General features: G+C 50.9%; 1 protein-coding gene across 1 annotated transcript; it reads right to left on the minus strand.

Annotated features, from left to right (window-relative positions):
* Positions 1-587: 587 nt before the first annotated feature.
* On the minus strand, positions 588-12,355 carry LOC142920770 (lysosomal thioesterase PPT2-like). Its single transcript, XM_076062843.1, has 8 exons — positions 11,978-12,355; positions 10,277-10,424; positions 9,430-9,528; positions 7,233-7,337; positions 6,570-6,653; positions 6,005-6,089; positions 5,351-5,408; positions 588-1,654 (listed from the first exon to the last, which is right to left on the minus strand). Exons 1-8 carry the CDS (start codon positions 12,314-12,316, stop codon positions 1,511-1,513), a joined length of 1,062 nt encoding a protein of 353 aa, XP_075918958.1. The 5' UTR covers positions 12,317-12,355; the 3' UTR covers positions 588-1,510.
* Positions 12,356-18,368: the final 6,013 nt, after the last annotated feature.

Raw genomic sequence — 18,368 nt, forward strand, 5'->3', positions numbered from 1 at the left:
TGTAACATTAGAATGCGAATATAGGTTATATACATCAGGTGTGGTGTGTGCACTGACCAGTATGAACGAGGTCCATCTTTAAAAATGTACTTTAACTTTTTCTTACCCCCGTTCTATTCAGGTGGAATTGCCAGGCAACAGCAAGTGCCTGCTGGTCTTCCAAAAGACAGGGTACAGACGGCAGTTGGATGACAAGAAGCTAATTCAGGAGTCCCTCATTTGTGTTTGGCAAATCTTTTTCTTTTTTTCAAAACTAGCACAGCTTTAGATGAAATGTCATTTTATCTCGATCGGTATCTTGAGACTTTAAGTATTCCAATCTCTCGCAAAGCAGTGCAACCTTTCGTTTTCACGTTGGCTGGCCCACGGAATTGGATACCACAGAGCTACTTCTGACACATCCCTTGCAGTGACCTCTGGTCCAAAGAGGCAAGGGCAGCACTGTTCAGCCCCCGCTCTGCGGCCAGTAATATTGATTACATGACGGTGACGCAGGTCATTCTTAACGTGGACCCAAATGTTTTGTTTTTGTGCAGTCGTTGGTGACCTGGGCAGCGTTTTAGATAAAAATGAAACGGACCGGCAAGTATTTATAGTTAACTTTATTGCAGGACAGGCTCTTACACGCGGCCACACGGACTGGTTAGGTATGTGTGGTGTGTGTGTGTGGTGCGTGTGTATGTGTGGTGCGTGTGGGTGTGTGTGGTGCGTGTGTGTGGGTGTGTGAGGGGTGTGGGTGTGTGAGGGGTGTGGGTGTGTATGTGTGGTGCGTGTGTGTGGGGTGTGTGGGTGTGTATGTGTGTGCGTGTGTGTGGTACGTGTGTGTGTGTGTGGTGCGTGTGTGTGTGGGTGTGTGGTGCGTGTGTGTGGGTGTGTGTGGTGCGTGTGTGTGGTGTGTGTGTGGTGCGTGTGTGTGGTGTGTGGTGCGTGTGGGTGTGTGAGGGGTGTGGGTGTGTGGTGTGTGTGTGGTGCGTGTGTGTGTGCGTGGTGCGTGTGTGTGGGTGTGTATGTGTGTGCGTGCGTTCCTGTAACGTTATGAAAATGGCCGTGACGTGACAGTAACTGACGTGGATTCTACCCAGGGGGGGAATTTACAGCAACCCCATTGAGACATCTGAAGCAAAATGAACGCTCTACTCCTACCCCTATCTCTACACACACATACACACAGACACACACAGAGACAGACACACAGACACACACAGACACTCAGACACACAGACAGACACACAGACACACACAGACAGGCATGCAGACAGACACACAGACACATACTACCCCTGTCTTCCTCCCCGTGTCTCTCTCTCTCTCTGTGTCTCTCTCTCGCTGTGTCTCCCCGTGTCTCTCTCCCCATGTCTCTGTGTCTCTGTCCCCGTGTCTCTCTCCCCGTGTCTCCCCATATCTCCTTGTCTCTCTCTCCTCGTGTCTCTCTCTCTCCCCGTGTCTCCCTCTCCCCGTGTCTACCTCTCCCCGCGTCTGCTTGCCCGTGTCTCTCTCCCCGGGTCTCTGTCTACGTGAGGTGAGGCTGTATACATCGCACGAAGGCCGTTTCGCTATGGACCCACGCCTTGTGCACCACCCCTGGCACGGAGCAGGTGACCAGACCTCCCCTCCTGTCCAGCGTCCGCAGGCCAAACAGATCCTGGACGTAGACCTGGAAGAGGGGGGCACAGGTAAAGGTACCCCAGGTAGTGTAAGCAGGCCACCAGCGGCAAGTGGCGCTTGGGAGATATGCACACAAGATACATTATACGCAGATGCGTACACACGGACACACACAACACATGGAGACACACACAGATACACACATTATATACAGATACACACATACACGCAAGATACATTATATGCAGATGCGTAGACACGGACACACAGATACAAAGACACATACAGACACACAGATACAAACAGATATATTATAAATACAGATACATACACACATACATACACACACGTACACACAAAGATAAAAGACAAAGATCCCCCATATAGCCTTAACAGACTGTAGGGGCAAGTGCTGTTAGCGAGCACCTATGAAGGCCGAAACGGTACACGGGGTGGGTGGCCAGCACCACGCCCGACCGCCTTTGTCTCCCTAGTGGCAATGTTTACACACCGCACCAGGTACTCATTTCAGGCTGAGTCGATCTAGGGGAAGCCCAGGACCGGTTCAGATAATCGACACTGGTGTTGGTTGTGAGCGAGAATCGAACCCGGGTCGCCAGGTTCATAGCGCAGCGTAGCGCTAACCGCTACACTATCGCTCCCCACACAGGTACACACATACACACACAGACACACATATACAGCGACACACAGATATATTATATATACAGACACATACACACAGATAAAGATACACAAAGATACAGAGTTAGTGAGTGTGTGAGTGGGTCTGCGAGTGTGTGAGTGAGTGTATGAGTGTGTAAGTGTGTGTGTATGTCTGGCAAATCAACCCCTTACCTCCTCGTGGTGCCGGACGGGCAACGCTGCCAATTCCGATTGGCTCCTCCCCTCATGGCATTTGTGACCACCACAGCGGCCAAATGGGGGCTCTGGACGGGTGCGAGGGGCTGGTAACCCCTCCACCTTCAATTAATTACCGTTAAACCACGGGGGATTTATTTATGTGTTTATTTATTTATTAATAAGCTTGTGCCGGAGGCCCCGGGTGGACAAGCGTCTATGACATCTCCTGGCCAAACCCCATTTGGCGGAGCCAGGAGATTGAATATTTACCCTCAGGGCTCCTCTAGAAACAACAAAAAGCCACTACGTGTGGCCACATGGAATGTTCGAACGCTCACTGCAAATGAGAGGCTGCCACTCCTCTGTTGGGAGCTGGACCGGTACCGTCTGGATCTCTGTGGTATTCAGGAGGTCCGGTGGACCAGCTCTGGCTCATGCCACCATGAAGGGTGGACAGTCCTCTACTCGGGGCAGGAGACTGCCAAACAACAGGTTGTGGCTCTTCTTCTGAATAAAAGAATGAAGGGGGCGTGGGAGCGTGGCGGTGAGGTGTGGGAACCTGTAATCCCCAGGCTACTTTGGGCTCGCCTTCCCATCAACCAGAGTTGGTCGTGGTTACTTATGCCCCCACTGAAGACGAACATCCGTGGAGGGATGCAGGCAAGGCCGATGAGTCAGATGCCTTCTATGACCTCCTGTCACAGGTGCTAGCTAAAGTGGCCCCTCGGGATAGAGTCATCTTGTTGGGAAACTTAAATGACCGAGTTGGTCATGATGCTGGCACCTGGTCTGGAGTGATTGGAAGGCATGGGCCAGATCAGCTCAATAACGGCAGGAGGCTGCTAGTTTTTTGGTGCAGCTCATGGTCTTGTAATTACCAACACGCTGTTCCGGCATCGGCGCATTCACACAACATCATGGATGCATGCCGGGTCCAAGCAAGAACATCTGCTGGACTACATCGTGACGGAACAGCAGATGCGGGCCCATGTCCTTTACACCAGGACCTACCGTGGAGCTGATCTGCCCACTGACCATCGACTTGTCATCTGTAAGATGTGCCTGCCATTCTTCCACTCTAGTGGTGGGGGTTCACCCAGGACCCCATTCAAACCCTTAGTGGCATGGTCTCAGCTAGTTGTTGAAAGTTGCAAGCAAGAATTTCATCATCGCTTGAGGCTGGGGTTGGCATCGTTTCCCACTCCTCCTGATGTCGAGGGTAAATGGGCGAGGTTTAGAACTGTGACTCATGAGGCTGCAATGGCTGCTTTGGGTACACGGTCCAGACCTCCCCAGAGACCCTGGCTGACAGAGGAGGTGTTCAAGCTGGCTGAGAAAAAGCGACAGGCCCACTCTCATCGGCTACAGCATCCCACGTCGGGAGAATGAGGAGGCTTACCGCAGCCTTTGCTCAGAGGTTCGGAGAGCCATGAGGCGCTGCAAGGACGGGTGGTGGTCGCGGGTTGCTGAGGAGATGAGTCTGCCTCAGTGGCCCGCGATCACAAATCGCTCTTTAATTCCATCAAAAAGTAACCTGCAGAGCCACAACTATTACCATCAGAGGAAAGAACAGTGATCCAATCTCCGACCCCCAGGAATAGGTTTGCAGATTTCATGAGCATTGCTGTGAGGTCCTGGGGGAGGGGACATCCCTCAGCCAGGATAATACCATGGGACAAAGTGGGCATGACCCAGCCAAGGCTGCGGTGCCTCAAATATCGGAAGAAGTCACCCCCTGTGAGTGGCTGTCTGAGGTGCCATCTGTTCAGGAAGTACTGAAGGCGATCCAGAGTCTAAGACCAGGAAAGGCACTGGGCAGAGATGATCTCCCAAGCGAAATGCTGAGGGAGGGTGGCGTTTGTGCAAAGACTGCCCTACATGACATCATAACAACAGTCTGGACCACTGGACGGGTTCCACAGGACTGGAAGGATGCCCTGGTGGTCCCCCTCTTTAAGGTTTAACAGCAGAGGTCTCACTCCGAATCAGTCGAGCGGCATTATCTTTTCATCGGTTGCGTAATGCTGTGTAGAAGCTACTTGGTCTGTCGCTCCGCACGAAGCTTCAGGTCTTCTCGGCCAGAGTCATTCCCTCCCTTCTCTACGCTTGCGAAACGTGGAACCCCCTAATGGAACATCTTCACCGGTTAGAAACATTTAAGCTGGCCTGCCTACGATCCATCCTGGGTTTAACCAGGCTGGATTGTGTGAGGAGCTCACAAATCCTTGAAAGAGCTGGGCAAGGTCCCATCGGTGAGCTCCTCTGGCAGGCAAGGCTGCGTTGGTTGGGTCATGTAGCCCGCATGCCCAGCCACCGCATGCCGAAACAGCTTTTGTTCGGCCGGATAAAGGGGGCTAAACGGGCGCGGGACGGACTAGAGAGGAGATGGAGTGATGTGGTACATGAGGACGTGGAGCTGAGTGGACTTGCCAATGACTGGTACCAGCGGTGTGAAGATCGGCCTCTGTGGAGGAGGCTCGTGAAGGACGCTACTGGGCAGTTGGAGGCAGTCGCCCTCCAACAACAACGTAGGGGAGAGGAGCGACGCTCACAACAACGAGCGGAGCGCCGGGTGGCAAAAGCACAGCAAGTTGGCACAGTAGGGGGCACAGGTGGTGCATCAGCCAGTCATCTCAGTCAGTCGACCCGTGGCAACTGGGTCTGCCCCGTGACCTCCTGCCAGCAGGCGTTCGACACTTCACGTGGCCTCAAGGTGCACATAGCCTGGCATAAGTGTCGTAGAGACGTCACTGCCACTTAGTGGCAAATGGCGGTTGTTGTTGTTGTGTAAGTGTGTGTGTATGAGTGTATGAGTGTGTGTGTATGTAATGGCGAATGGCGGTTGTTGTTGTGTATGTAAGTGTGTGTGTGAGTCTCTTACAGGCTGATTGACCATGTCGATAACTGTAGAAGCGTTGCTGTCAAAGAATCCAAATAAACTGCAACAGCAACATCACCAACATCATAATCAACATAATCAGGACCATCACCAGCATCATCAACATCATCATCTACATCAGCAGCAACATCATCATAATCAACATCATCATCAGCACCACCATCATCATCAGTACCACCACCATCAGCACCACCATCAACATCATCATCAATATCATCAGCACCACCGTCATCAGAATCATCAGCAGCAACATCATCATAATCAACATCATCATCAGCACCACCATCATCAGCACCACCATCATCATCAGCACCACCACCATCATCAGCACCACCACCAGCATCATCAGCACCACCACCATCATCATCAGCACCACCATCAACATCATCATCAATATCATCAGCACCACCGTCATCAGAATCATCAGCACCACCGTCATCATAACCATCATCTTCAGCCTATTCATACCGTTTTAACAATGAACCCACCACCACCGCCACTACCACATCAGCAACCGAACCGCACTGTCACCGCACTGTCACCGGCACCGCACCAGCACCGCACCGGCACCGTACCGGCACCGCACCGGGTGCGCCTTCAATCCAGCAGCGGACAAAGCCCATAGAGGGACCTCACCTCGTCTGCCACGGTCTCAGCTCCCCGTCCCCCGAGCCTCCCACCAGCACGAGACGCCTCAGCTGCACAAAGTTTCCCTTGAACACTGCAGAGGGAGGAGGGAGGATGTTGACTGCCTCGCCTGGTACGCGGGAGGTTCGTGGGTTCGATCCCGGACCCCGAGTCTGCGTCTCTCGCTCTCTTTGTGGTGAAATGTTGACTACCTCGCCTGGTATGTGAGTTCGATCCAAGACCAAGTCTGCATCTCTGTCTCATCATCATCACAGTGGCTAGGAGATGTTGACTACATCACCTGGTACACGAGAGGTCGTGGGTTCGATCTCCCGATCCTGACGAGTACGATGGCAACCCGCCCCTTATAAAGATGGCAGCCCGTCCCCTGAGCACGATGCAAGATGGCCACGTGTCCCCTGAGCAAAATGGCCGCCTGTCCCCTGAGCAAAATGGCAGCCCATCCCCTGAGCAAGATGGCAGCCCGTCCCCTGAGCAAGATGGCAGCCCATCCCCTGACCAAGATGGCAGCCCGTCCCCTAAGCAAGATGGCGTCTGTGTGTGTGCCCATCACCGTGAGCCATGCGGTGAGGCGTCTCGTTATTGATGATGGGCAGGAACAGGTTCTTCTGCAGGTAACGCTGCTGCTGGGTTGGGTCTGGGGTGGGAGAGGAGAGAGACATGAGCATGGATCACTGGGTCTGTGTCCCCACATCTCCCCGTGTCTCCCCGTGTCTCCTCATATCTCCCCGCGTCTCCCCTGTGTCTCCCCCGTGTCTCCCTCGTGTCTCCCCTGCGTCTCCCCCGTGTCTCCCCCATGTCTCCCCATATCTCCCCGCGTCTCCCCTGCGTCTCCCCCCAACACATCTCCCGCCACGCATCTGCCAGCATCTCCCCCGTGTCTCCCCCGTGTCTCCCCCGTGTCTCCTCGCATCTCCCAGAATCTCCCCCGTGTCTCTTCCCCCCTCACCTCACGGTGTCTCCCCCCATGCATCTCCCCCCCACGCGTCTCCCCCAATGCGTCTGCAAGCGTCTCCCCCATGTCTCCCCCCACGCATCTCCCCATGTCTCCCCATCTCTCCCCCGTGTCTCCCCCCACGCGTCTCCCCATGTCTCCCCCGTATCTCCGTGTCTCCCCCCACGCGTCTCCCCATGTCTCCCCATCTCTCCCCGGTGTCTCCCCCCACGCGTCTCCCCCCCACGAGTCTCCCCCCCACAAGTCTCCCCCCACGCGTACCGTGCCAGTAGTTACAAACGGACACCTCCTGTCCCAGACGCCAGTAGCAGAGGGCGGAGATCACGGACAGCAACCAGGGGAAGGCGCTCTGAACCCACAGAGGCTCTGAGACACACGGGGAGACACGGGGAGACAGGGTGAGACACACACGGAGACACAGGGAGACACGGGGAGACAGGGTGAGACACACACGGAGACACGGGGAGACAGGGTGAGACACACACAGAGACAGGGAGACACGGGGAGACGGGGTGAGACACACACGGAGACACAGGAGACAGGGTGAGACACACACGGTGAGACACACGGGGAGACACGGGGAGACAGGGTGAGACACACACGGAGACACAGGGAGACACGGGGAGACAGGGTGAGACACACACGGAGACACACGGGGAGACACGGGGAGACAGGGTGAGACACACACGGAGACACACGGAGACACGGGAAGACAGGGTGAGACACACACGGAGACACACAGGGAGACACGGGGAGACACAGGGAGACATACACGGAGACAGGGAGACACGGGGAGACGGGGTGAGACACACACGGAGACACAGGGAGACAGGGTGAGACAGGGTGAGACACACGAAAACACAGGGAGACAGGGTGAGACACACGGAGACACAGGGAGACACGGGGAGACGGGGTGAGACACACACGGAGACACGGGGAGACACGGGGAGACAGGGTGAGACACGGGGAGACACGGGGAGACAGGGTGAGACACACACGGAGACACACGGGGAGACAGGGTGAGACACACACGGAGACACAGGGAGACACGGGGAGACAGGGTGAGACACACACGGAGACACAGGGAGACACGGGGAGACGGGGTGAGACACACACGGAGACACAGGGAGACACGGGGAGACAGGGTGAGACACACACGGAGACACAGGGAGACACGGGGAGACAGGGTGAGACACACACGGAGACACAGGGAGACACGGGCAAACAGGGTGAGACACACACGGAGACAGGGAGACACGGGGAGACAGGGTGAGACACACACGGAGACACAGGGAGACACGGGGAGACGGGGTGAGACACACGGAGACACAGGGAGACACGGGGAGACGGTGTGAGACACACACGGAGACACGGGGAGACACGGGGAGATGGGGTGAGACACACACGGAGACACACGGGGAGACACGGGGAGACAGGGTGAGACACACACGGAGACACAGGGAGACACGGGGAGACAGGGTGAGACACACACGGAGACACAGGGAGACATGGGGAGACGGGGTGAGATACACACGGAGACACAGGGAGACACGGGGAGACAGGGTGAGACACACACGGAGACACACGGGGAGACACGGGGAGACAGGGTGAGACACACACGGAGACACGGGGAGACACGGGGAGACAGGGTGAGACACACACGGAGACACAGGGAGACACAGGAAGACAGGGAGACACGGGGAGAAAGGGTGAGACACACACGGAGACACAGGGAGACATGGGGAGACACGGAAAAACGCGGGGAGACACGGTGAGACTCAGGGAGACACGGGGAGAGGCGTGGAGACACGGGGAGACACACGGAGATAGGGGGAGACACGTTGAGACACGGGAAGACATAGGGAGACACGGTGAGACACGGGGAGACACAGATACACGGTGAGACACAAATTCTCTGTATGAGTATATCTCGGGGTATCTGTGTGTGAATCTGTCTGTCTGTGTCTCTGTGTATGTGTGAGTGCTGTGTATGTTTGTCTGTATCTGTGTGTGAATCTGTGTCTCTGAGTCTGTGTGTCTGTGTTTGTCTGTATCTGTGTGTGTGCGAGTGTATGTGTGTCTGTCTGTTTATCTGTGTGTGTGTCTGTGTATCTATGTGCGAGTGTCTCTGTGTGTGGCTATGTGTCTGTGTCTCTATGTGAGTGTCTGTGTTTCTATGTGTGTGTCTGTGTCTCTGTGTGTGTGTCTTTGTGTGTGTCTGTGTGTGTCTGTGTGTGTGTCTGTGTGTGTGTCTTTGTGTGTGTCTGTGAGTGTCTGTATGTATGTATGTGTTTGTGTCTGTATGTGTGTGTGTCTGTGTGTGTGTATGTCTGTATATGTGTGTGTCTGTATGTATATGTATGTGTGTGTCTGTATGTGTGTGTGTGTCTGTGTGTGTGTCTGTGTGTGTGTGTCTGTATGTGTGTGTGTCTGTGTGTGTGTGTCTGTGTGTCCGCACCTCCTCCATAGACTCCCATCAGTGGACCTCCCAGGGAGATGAAGGTGTGAACTCTGTGATGGTGAACCATGGAGAGGATAGCTCGACACACCATCGCCCCTACATCAACACCATCAACATCACCGTCAACATCACCATCAACATCACCATCACCCCCCCACCATCACCACCCCACCACCACCATCACCACCACCCCCACTACCAACACCACCATCAACACCACCCCCATCACCCCCAACACCACCACCATCTCCACCACCACCAACACCACCACCATCACCACCACCACCACCACCATCACCACCGACATCACCATCACCAACATCACCACCGACACCACCACCACCATCACCACCACCCCACCACCGCCACCCCCACCACCATCACCACCGACATCATCACCACCATCACCATCACCACCATCACCACCACCCCATCACCACCACACCACCCCTGCCACCACCATCACCACCACCACCACTGCCATCACCACCACCACCCCCACCACCATCACCACTGCCATCACCACCACCATCACCATCACCACCGACATCACCATCACCATCACCACCATCACCACCACCACTGCTACCACCACCACCACCACCATCACCACCAACACCACCATCACCACCAACACCATCACCACCCCCACCACCACCCCCACCACCATCACTACCACCACCCCCATCACCACCATCACCACCATCACCACCACCATCACCACCACCACCCCCACCACCACCATCACCACCATCACCACCCCCACCACCACCATCACCACCACCACCACTGCCATCACCACCATCACCACCACCACCACTGCCATCACCATCACCACCACCACCTTGCGATACACAGATGATGGTGAGTCCGTGGCTGGAGTTGACTCGCTCCATCTCCCTCCAGAAAGACCTGAGCTGCCTCCAGAGAGCCATGATGCTGACGTCATCGCTGAAGGCGCCAAGCACCACGACTGGGGTCCCAGGCAGGGCCTGCACTAGCAGCAGCAGCAGCAGCATTAGTAGCAGTAGCATCATCAGTAGTATCATCATCATCAGAAGTATCATCATCATTATCAGTAGTATCATCAGTATCATCAGTAGTAGTAGCATCATCATCAGTAGTATCATCATCAGTAGTATCATCATCATCATCAGTAGTATCATCATCAGTAGTATCATCATCATGATGAGACCCATAGAGACCCATAGACTCATCACATACAGACCCATAGACTCACCACACAGAGACCCACAGACTCACCACACAGAGACCCACATACTCACCACACAAAGACCCATGGACTCAACACACAGAGACCCACAGACTCACCACACAGAGACCCATGGACTCAACACACAGAGACCCATAGACTCATCACACAGAGACCCATAGACTCATCACACAGAGACCCATAGACTCATCACACAGAGACTCATAGACTCATCACACAGAGACCCATAGACTCATCACACAGAGACCCACAGACTCGTCACACAGACACCCACAGACTCACTCACACAGACACCCATAGACTCACCACACAGAGACCCACAGACTCACCACACAGAGACCCATGGACTCATCACACAGAGACCCACAGACTCGTCACACAGAGACCCATAGACTCACCACACAGACACCCATAGACTCACCACACAGAGACCCATAGACTCATCACACAGAGACCCATAGACTCATCACACGGAGAGCCACAGACTCATCACACAGAGACCCACAGACTCATTACACAGAGACCCATAGACTCACCACACACAGAGACCCATAGACTCACCACACAGAGACCCATAGACTCATCACACAGAGACCCACAGAGTCACCACACAGAGACCCATAGACTCATCACACAGAGACCCATAGACTCACCACACAGAGACCCATAGACTCACCACACAGAGACCCACAGACTCATCACACAGAGACCCATAGACTCACCACACACAGAGACCCATAGACTCACCACACAGAGACCCATAGACTCACCACACAGAGACCCATAGACTCACCACAAAGAGACCCATAGACTCATCACACAGAGACCCATTGACTCATCACACAGAGACCCATAGACTCACAACACAGAGACCCATAGACTCACCACACAGAGACCCATAGCCTCACCACACAGAGACCCATAGACTCACCACAAAGAGACCCATAGACTCATCACACAGAGACCCATAGACTCACCACAAAGAGACCCATAGACTCATCACACAGAGACCCATAGACTCATCACACAGAGACCCATAGACTCACCACACCCATAGACTCATCACAGAGACCCATAGACTCATCACACAGAGACCCACAGACTCATCAAAGAGACCCATTGACTCATCACAGAGACCCATAGACTCATCACACAGAGACCCATAGACTCATCACAGAGACCCATAAACCCAGCACACACACCACTCACTCACTCACCACAGTCACCACACACACCACACACAGCACACACCACTCACCACACACTCACCACCCTCACCCCACACTCACCACACTCACCACCACCACTCACCTCCCTCACCCTCCGTGCCAGGGTCTGGTAGTTGCCAGGTCCATCTCTCAGTCCGTGGACTATCACCACAGACCGCCTCACACCACTACTCACACTACTACCACCACTACTACTAGTACCACCACTACTACCACTAGTACCACCACTACTACCACCACTACTACCACCACTACCACCACTACTCATCACAAGACTCTTCATTCTACTCATCATTCCCTCACCACCTTCATTCGCTCCTCCTCCTTCCCTCGCCACCGCTGCGAGCCAAGGAACGAACGGAAGCAACAACAACAACAACGCAGCCACCACCACCACTCTGGCCCCTGACGTTCTCTCCATTTCATTCCTTGCCTCGTTCCTCCTTGTTTCCTTCCCCCTCCCTCCTTCCCCCTCCCTCCCTCCTTCGTTCCCTCGTCCCCCCTCCTTCCCTCGTTCCTCCTTCTTTCGTTCCCTCCCTCCTTCCCCTCTCCCTCCTTCCCTCCTGCTTTCGTTCCCCCGTCGACTCGCTAAGAATGAAAGATAAATTATCCAGGCGGAGCGAGGCGGCCGCTGTCAAAAAAACAAACCGCGGAAGTCGACTCCAGGTGGGGCGGGGCTGTCGATGGTCATTGTATGACGTCATTAACACTCGAGCCGGAGGGGGGTATCGATAGTAATTGTATGACGTCATTAACACTCGAGCAGGGCTGTTGATGTTCATTGTATGACGTCATTAACACTCGAGCCGGAGGGGGGTAACGATAGGAATTGTATGACGTCATTAACACTCGAGCAGGGCTGTTGATGTTCATTGTATGACGTCATTAACACTCGAGCCGGAGGGGGGTAACGATAGGAATTGTATGACGTCATTAACACTCGAGCAGGGCTGTCGATGTTCATTGTATGACGTCATTAACACTCGAGCCGGAGGGTGGGGTTGTCGATAGTAATTGTATGACGTCATTAATCCGCGCTCGGAAGGGTTGGGGTCAATGTTTATTTACGGGCGTCATGACGTCATCTTTAGTAGAGGGAGTCTCAATGTTTATTGATACGGATCATGACGTCATGTTTAGTAGGGGAGGCGTCAATGCTCGGAGAGTCGTGACGTCGTTAATCCCGACTCAATGTGTGGACGGCCGTGACGTCATTCTAGGTAGTAGGGGAGGTGCCGCTGCTGGCTGTTTAACGTCACGAAGCCATCTTGGTAAGGAGTGAGTCCCAATGTTAATTACCTTGCAGAGGCCATCCTGGTGAATCACAATGTTAATTAGCTTGGAGAGTCCATCTTGGTAAGGGGTGAGTCCCAATGTTAATTAGTTTGTAGAGGCCATCTTGGTAAGGGGTGATTCCCACTGTTAATTAGCTTGTAGAGGCCATCCTGGTGAATCACAATGTTAATTAGCCTGGAGAGGCCATCTTAGTAAGGGGTGAGTCCCAATGTTAATGAGTTTGTAGAGGCAATCTTGGTAAGGGGTGATTCCCAATGTTAATTAGCTTGTAGAGGCCATCCTGGTGAATCACAATGTTAATTAGCTTGGAGAGGCCATCTTAGTAAGGGGTGAGTCCCAATGTTAATAGCTTTGTAGATGCCATCTTGGTAAGGGGTGATTCCCAATGTTAATTAGCTTGTAGAGGCCATCTTGGTAAGGCGTGAGTCCCAATGTTAATGTGCAAGTCAAGATCTATAAGTATCTTGGGGTCATCCTGGATTCAAAACTTAGTTTTGAAGATCACATTGACTATATTGGTAAAAAGACAAAAATAAAAATTGGTTTTCTGTATCGACACAAGCACTGCTTCCCCCGAATGTTCCGTTTGGAATTGATAAAAGCTACCATACTGCCTCTACTTGACTACTGTGACATCGTGTATAAATCAGCCCCAAGTACTGTACTGAAGAAGCTTGATTCCATCTATCACTCGGCCTTAAGATTTGCATTGAACTGCCCATATAGGACTCACCACTGTGATCTCTACATTGGGTCAAACTTAACATCTCTTAATGTTCGACGGCTTGTGCACCAGATCTTATTTATTCACGATGTACTTACAAAAAATTCCGCAGACTACCTACTGGATCTCCTCTCTGTTTCAAAGAACAAATTTGACCTCAGGTCTTCGCTCATTTACCAGCTTCACATTCCCTATTGCCGTACAAAAACTGGAGGAAGAGCTTTTGCTATTGATGCCCTCAGGGTCTGGAATGCTATTGCCAATAAACTGCAACTTGAATCACTACCTATGAGATCTTCACTCAAAACTGCTCTAGAGGAGTTGTACAACCCTAGCTGCCACTGCTATTCAGTGGCCTAAATTATGGCCCTAGATTTTGGTGTTATAATTTATTTATGTAGTTTATTGTTAAAAATTCGGTCACAGTCCCTATGATCACTGTTACATTGCATTTATGGCTTTTATTTTGGTGATTTCGAAAAGTGTTTTTGTTTTGACCATGTTTTTGTTTATTGTAGTACGGAGTAAGACTGATGGCCTTAATCTTAGTTGTCTTGTGGTTGTTGTTGTTTGACTTGCATCCCACTGGGATTTTTGCACACAGCGTTGGTGTACGGTGCTATTTCAGGAATATTTTGATTTTTTTTCCTGTATTTTCTGTTTGCACAGTCACAAAATCACTTTAAGATGTTTTCTTGTTCATGTTTTTTGTTTGTTGCGGTTGCACCCGATTCAAGAGCCGAATGGCTTACAGGGACAGGGCTATACCAAATAAATGAACTATGAACTATGAGTTTGTAGAGGCCATCTTGGTAAGGGGTGAGTCCCAGTGTTAATTAGCTTGAGTGGCCATAGATTCATCACACAAAGATCCATAGAATAATCACACAGAGACCCATAGAATCGTCACACGAAGACACATAGACTCATCACAGAGACCCATAAACTCACCACATAGAGACCCACAGACTCATCACAGAGACCCACAGACTCATCACAGAGACCCACAGACTCATCACAGAGACCCATAGACTCACCACACAGAGACTCATAGATTCACCACACAGAGACCCATAGACTCACCACACAGAGACCCATAGACTCACCACACAGAGACTCATAGACTCATCACACAGAGACCCACAGACTCACCACACAGAGACCCACAGACTCATCACACAGAGACCCATAGACTCATCACACAGAGATCCATAAACCCAGCACACACTCACCACACAGACCACACACAGCACACACACCACTCACTGACCACACACTCACCACCCTCACCCCACACTCGCCACACTCACCACCACCACTCACCTCCCTCACCCTCCGTGCCAGGGTCTGGTAGTTGCCAGGTCCATCTCTCAGTCCGTGGACTATCACCACAGGCCGCCTCACACCACTACTCACACTACTACCACCACTACTACCACCACGACTACCACCACTAATACCACTACTACTACCACTACTACTACCACTACTACCACTAGTACTACCACTACTACCACCACTACTACCACCACCACTACTCACACAACCACCACCACTACTACTCATCACACTATCACCACCACTACTCACACCACCACCACTACTCACACTACCACCACCACTGCTACTCACACTACCACAACTACTCACACTACCACCACCACCACTACTAATCACACTACCACTACTCACACTACTAATACTACTACTACTCACACTACTACTACTCACACTACCACTAGTCACACTACCACCACCACTACTCACACTACCACCACCACTACTAATCACACTACCACCACCACTACTCACACTACCACCACTACTACTCACACTACCACTGCTACTCACACTACTAATACTACTACTCACACTACTAATACTACTACTCACACTACTACTACTCACACTACCACTGCTACTCACACTACCACCACCACTACTCACACTACCACCACCACTACTCACACTACCACCACTACTCATCACAAGACTCTTCATTCTGCTCATCATTCCCTCACCACCTCCTTCATTCGCTCCTTTTTTCCAACTGTAATTGGTCTTTATTTGGAACACATGAAAAAAAAGCGGGAGACAAGATATGCACATTTGGAAGTATAATTGTATAAATTAGAAGTTGCCACATAAGGGAAGAGAGAAAGAGTGAGTTGGCTGGGCTGGTAAAGGAGGGAGGACAAAAAAAAACCCCAGCAGAATATTAATCCATTACGCAAGCGTGTTGTTAACAAAGAGACCATCAGGTCTCTTTTTAATTAGGACATCCAAAAAAGGTATCTTGCCATCTATTTCGACTTCCATGGTAAATCTGATGGCTGGGTGTATGGAATTGATGTGGTCGAAGAATTGGTCTACAAACTAAGTTGCCTCTGTGGTAGTAGTTACATTGGAGAAACCAAACGCCATGTCTCGGACCGCATTCGTGAACACAAAGCAGACCTTAAACACGGTAGGACCAACACCTCGGCCGTAGCAGATCATTGTTCTAATTCAGTAGGCTCACATGCCATTGACTTTTCCAAGACAGAGGTTCTTTGTAAGCCATCTGGCTTCCATGAGAGATTCGTTCATGAGGCTATCCACATATACAAGCACAGAGACAATTTCAACCGAGAAGATGGATTCTATCTTAGCAATCATTGGAAAGATTTGATAAACCATTTCAGTTCTTAATTGATTGTTCACGCTTATAGTGGCTTTCAGACAGCATACATTATAAAAAAAATCGTCTCCCCCCTCCTCTTTTCAAAATATAGATGGACTAGTCCTGGGTAAACTGCCAAATCGCTGTGCGTGACGCTAACGTTTTTTATATATATATATAAAAAAAATGCGCTGTTTAAAAATAAATTTATGCAAACCAACACACCTGAAGATGACCGTTTGAGTTATGGTCGAAATGTCGTGAGAATTTTTTATTGTTTTATATATATTTTATTATTTTGTTGTTTCTCTTCAACGTGACTTTACCGAAAAAACTAAGAATATGAATTACTGCAGTCACGAAAGCTTTAAATCAAAATTTATATGCGACCTTTGTCGTTCCGCAAGAATATTAATGCTCAAACTCGTATCGAACTCCTCATGAATTCACTAGGTCAAACAGTTCAGGTGCTTGGCAAAGCATTTCACCACCCGGTATGCAACAGTTAAACAATCTACTCCAAATCAACACCGAAATGTCAAATCATCATCCACCATTGACTTCCACATCGATGGAAGCCATTTGCCACGACGTCCAAGCCATTAAACGCCGGAAGAACGAACGTGCCATTCAAGTACATCTTGAAACATTTATCTGAAGTACTTTGTATTAAACAATAACTAAATAATAGAAACACGTTTACAATATTGAGCGAAGTTATAGTCACGGACTCTTTCCAACTTTAGCTCAACAGGACCACAAAAGCTCAGATATGTGGTGCATAATAAATAATAAATGAATCAATCTGATTGAAATCATCAACTGGCTAAACACTTTCCGATTTCAACATCACCTTATAAAAGAATAACATTTTAAATATAAGCGCACAACTTTATCTATCTGTGATGAACGCTGCACTTTCCGTTGTTTTCATGCAGGGGGCGCTGCAAACCTACGCACCCCCTGCATGGACGACGGAGGCGCAGGGACAGACGTTCGATTACGTTGGAATCGATCTGCAGACGGCGGTCTTCTCGCACGGCCAGCTCCGTGTCGCCTTATCTCGATCCTGCTATCCCAAACAGTTGAAAGTCCGCATCGAACCGAACCCCCGGCAAGGCCATCTACTTGACAGAAAATTCACACGAAATGTCCTTTTTAATGAAGTCTTCCATATGTAAATTGATACAAGCTTTTAATGAAGAAATAAAATAATCTAATTCAAAACACAACACAATTCAAAGATGTTTCATTTTAAAACTTCAAAACGGAGCATGGGGTACTTGCGTGAATGCGTCCTTCGTGTGCAAATGTTGTGACTTCCCTGGCCTGAAGGCCGTCAATGTGATGGACCATTATTGGTGCACAGCGTCTCAACAACAGCAGTGGGGTTTGCTTCAACCGATGGTTACGAACATCCAGACGTGAATCAGCAAGGAGCATTTCTAGTCCTAGTTAGACAAAATCTACGTCAACACGTAAGACAAAACTACAATTCGTGTTGTAGAGAATGTACCTCCTCCTATACGTGTAACTTTCAAGTGGTATGCCTTGTAACTGATGAATGATCCGAGCGTGCTCCCTATTTCAAAGACAATGAGTTGCTCCAGATGCTTCGTGGAACACAAAAACACCGTTTGACCTGTATCACAAGAACAACGGGTCTCACCTGAGTTCTCTGTACAGGTTACTTTCAAACACACACACACACACACTTTGTCCTAACATCACTTGTTCAATGTTTGACCCTTACAGATCAAATGTTACAAGTATGCACAAAACCAGACAAGT

Source organism: Petromyzon marinus, unplaced genomic scaffold (genome assembly GCF_048934315.1).
Source record: "Petromyzon marinus isolate PM22_M1 ecotype Great Lakes invasive population unplaced genomic scaffold, UKy_Petmar_22M1.pri1.0 PM_G_Scaffold_75, whole genome shotgun sequence".
Taxonomy (NCBI): Eukaryota; Metazoa; Chordata; class Hyperoartia; order Petromyzontiformes; family Petromyzontidae; genus Petromyzon; species Petromyzon marinus.

What these genes read in the sequence shown, in the direction of transcription:
- LOC142920770 (XM_076062843.1), bottom strand. Translation starts at nt 12,316, where the DNA reads ATGGAGAGAACGTCAGGGGCCAGAGTGGTGGTGGTGGCTGCGTTGTTG. An exon ending in GCCTCACCGCATGGCTCACG is followed by an intron (nt 6,090 to 6,569) that starts GTGATGGGCACA and finishes CTCCCTCTGCAG; the next exon opens with TGTTCAAGGGAAACTTTGTG. An exon ending in TCGACATGGTCAATCAGCCT is followed by an intron (nt 1,655 to 5,350) that starts GTAAGAGACTCA and finishes CCCCTCTTCCAG; the next exon opens with GTCTACGTCCAGGATCTGTT.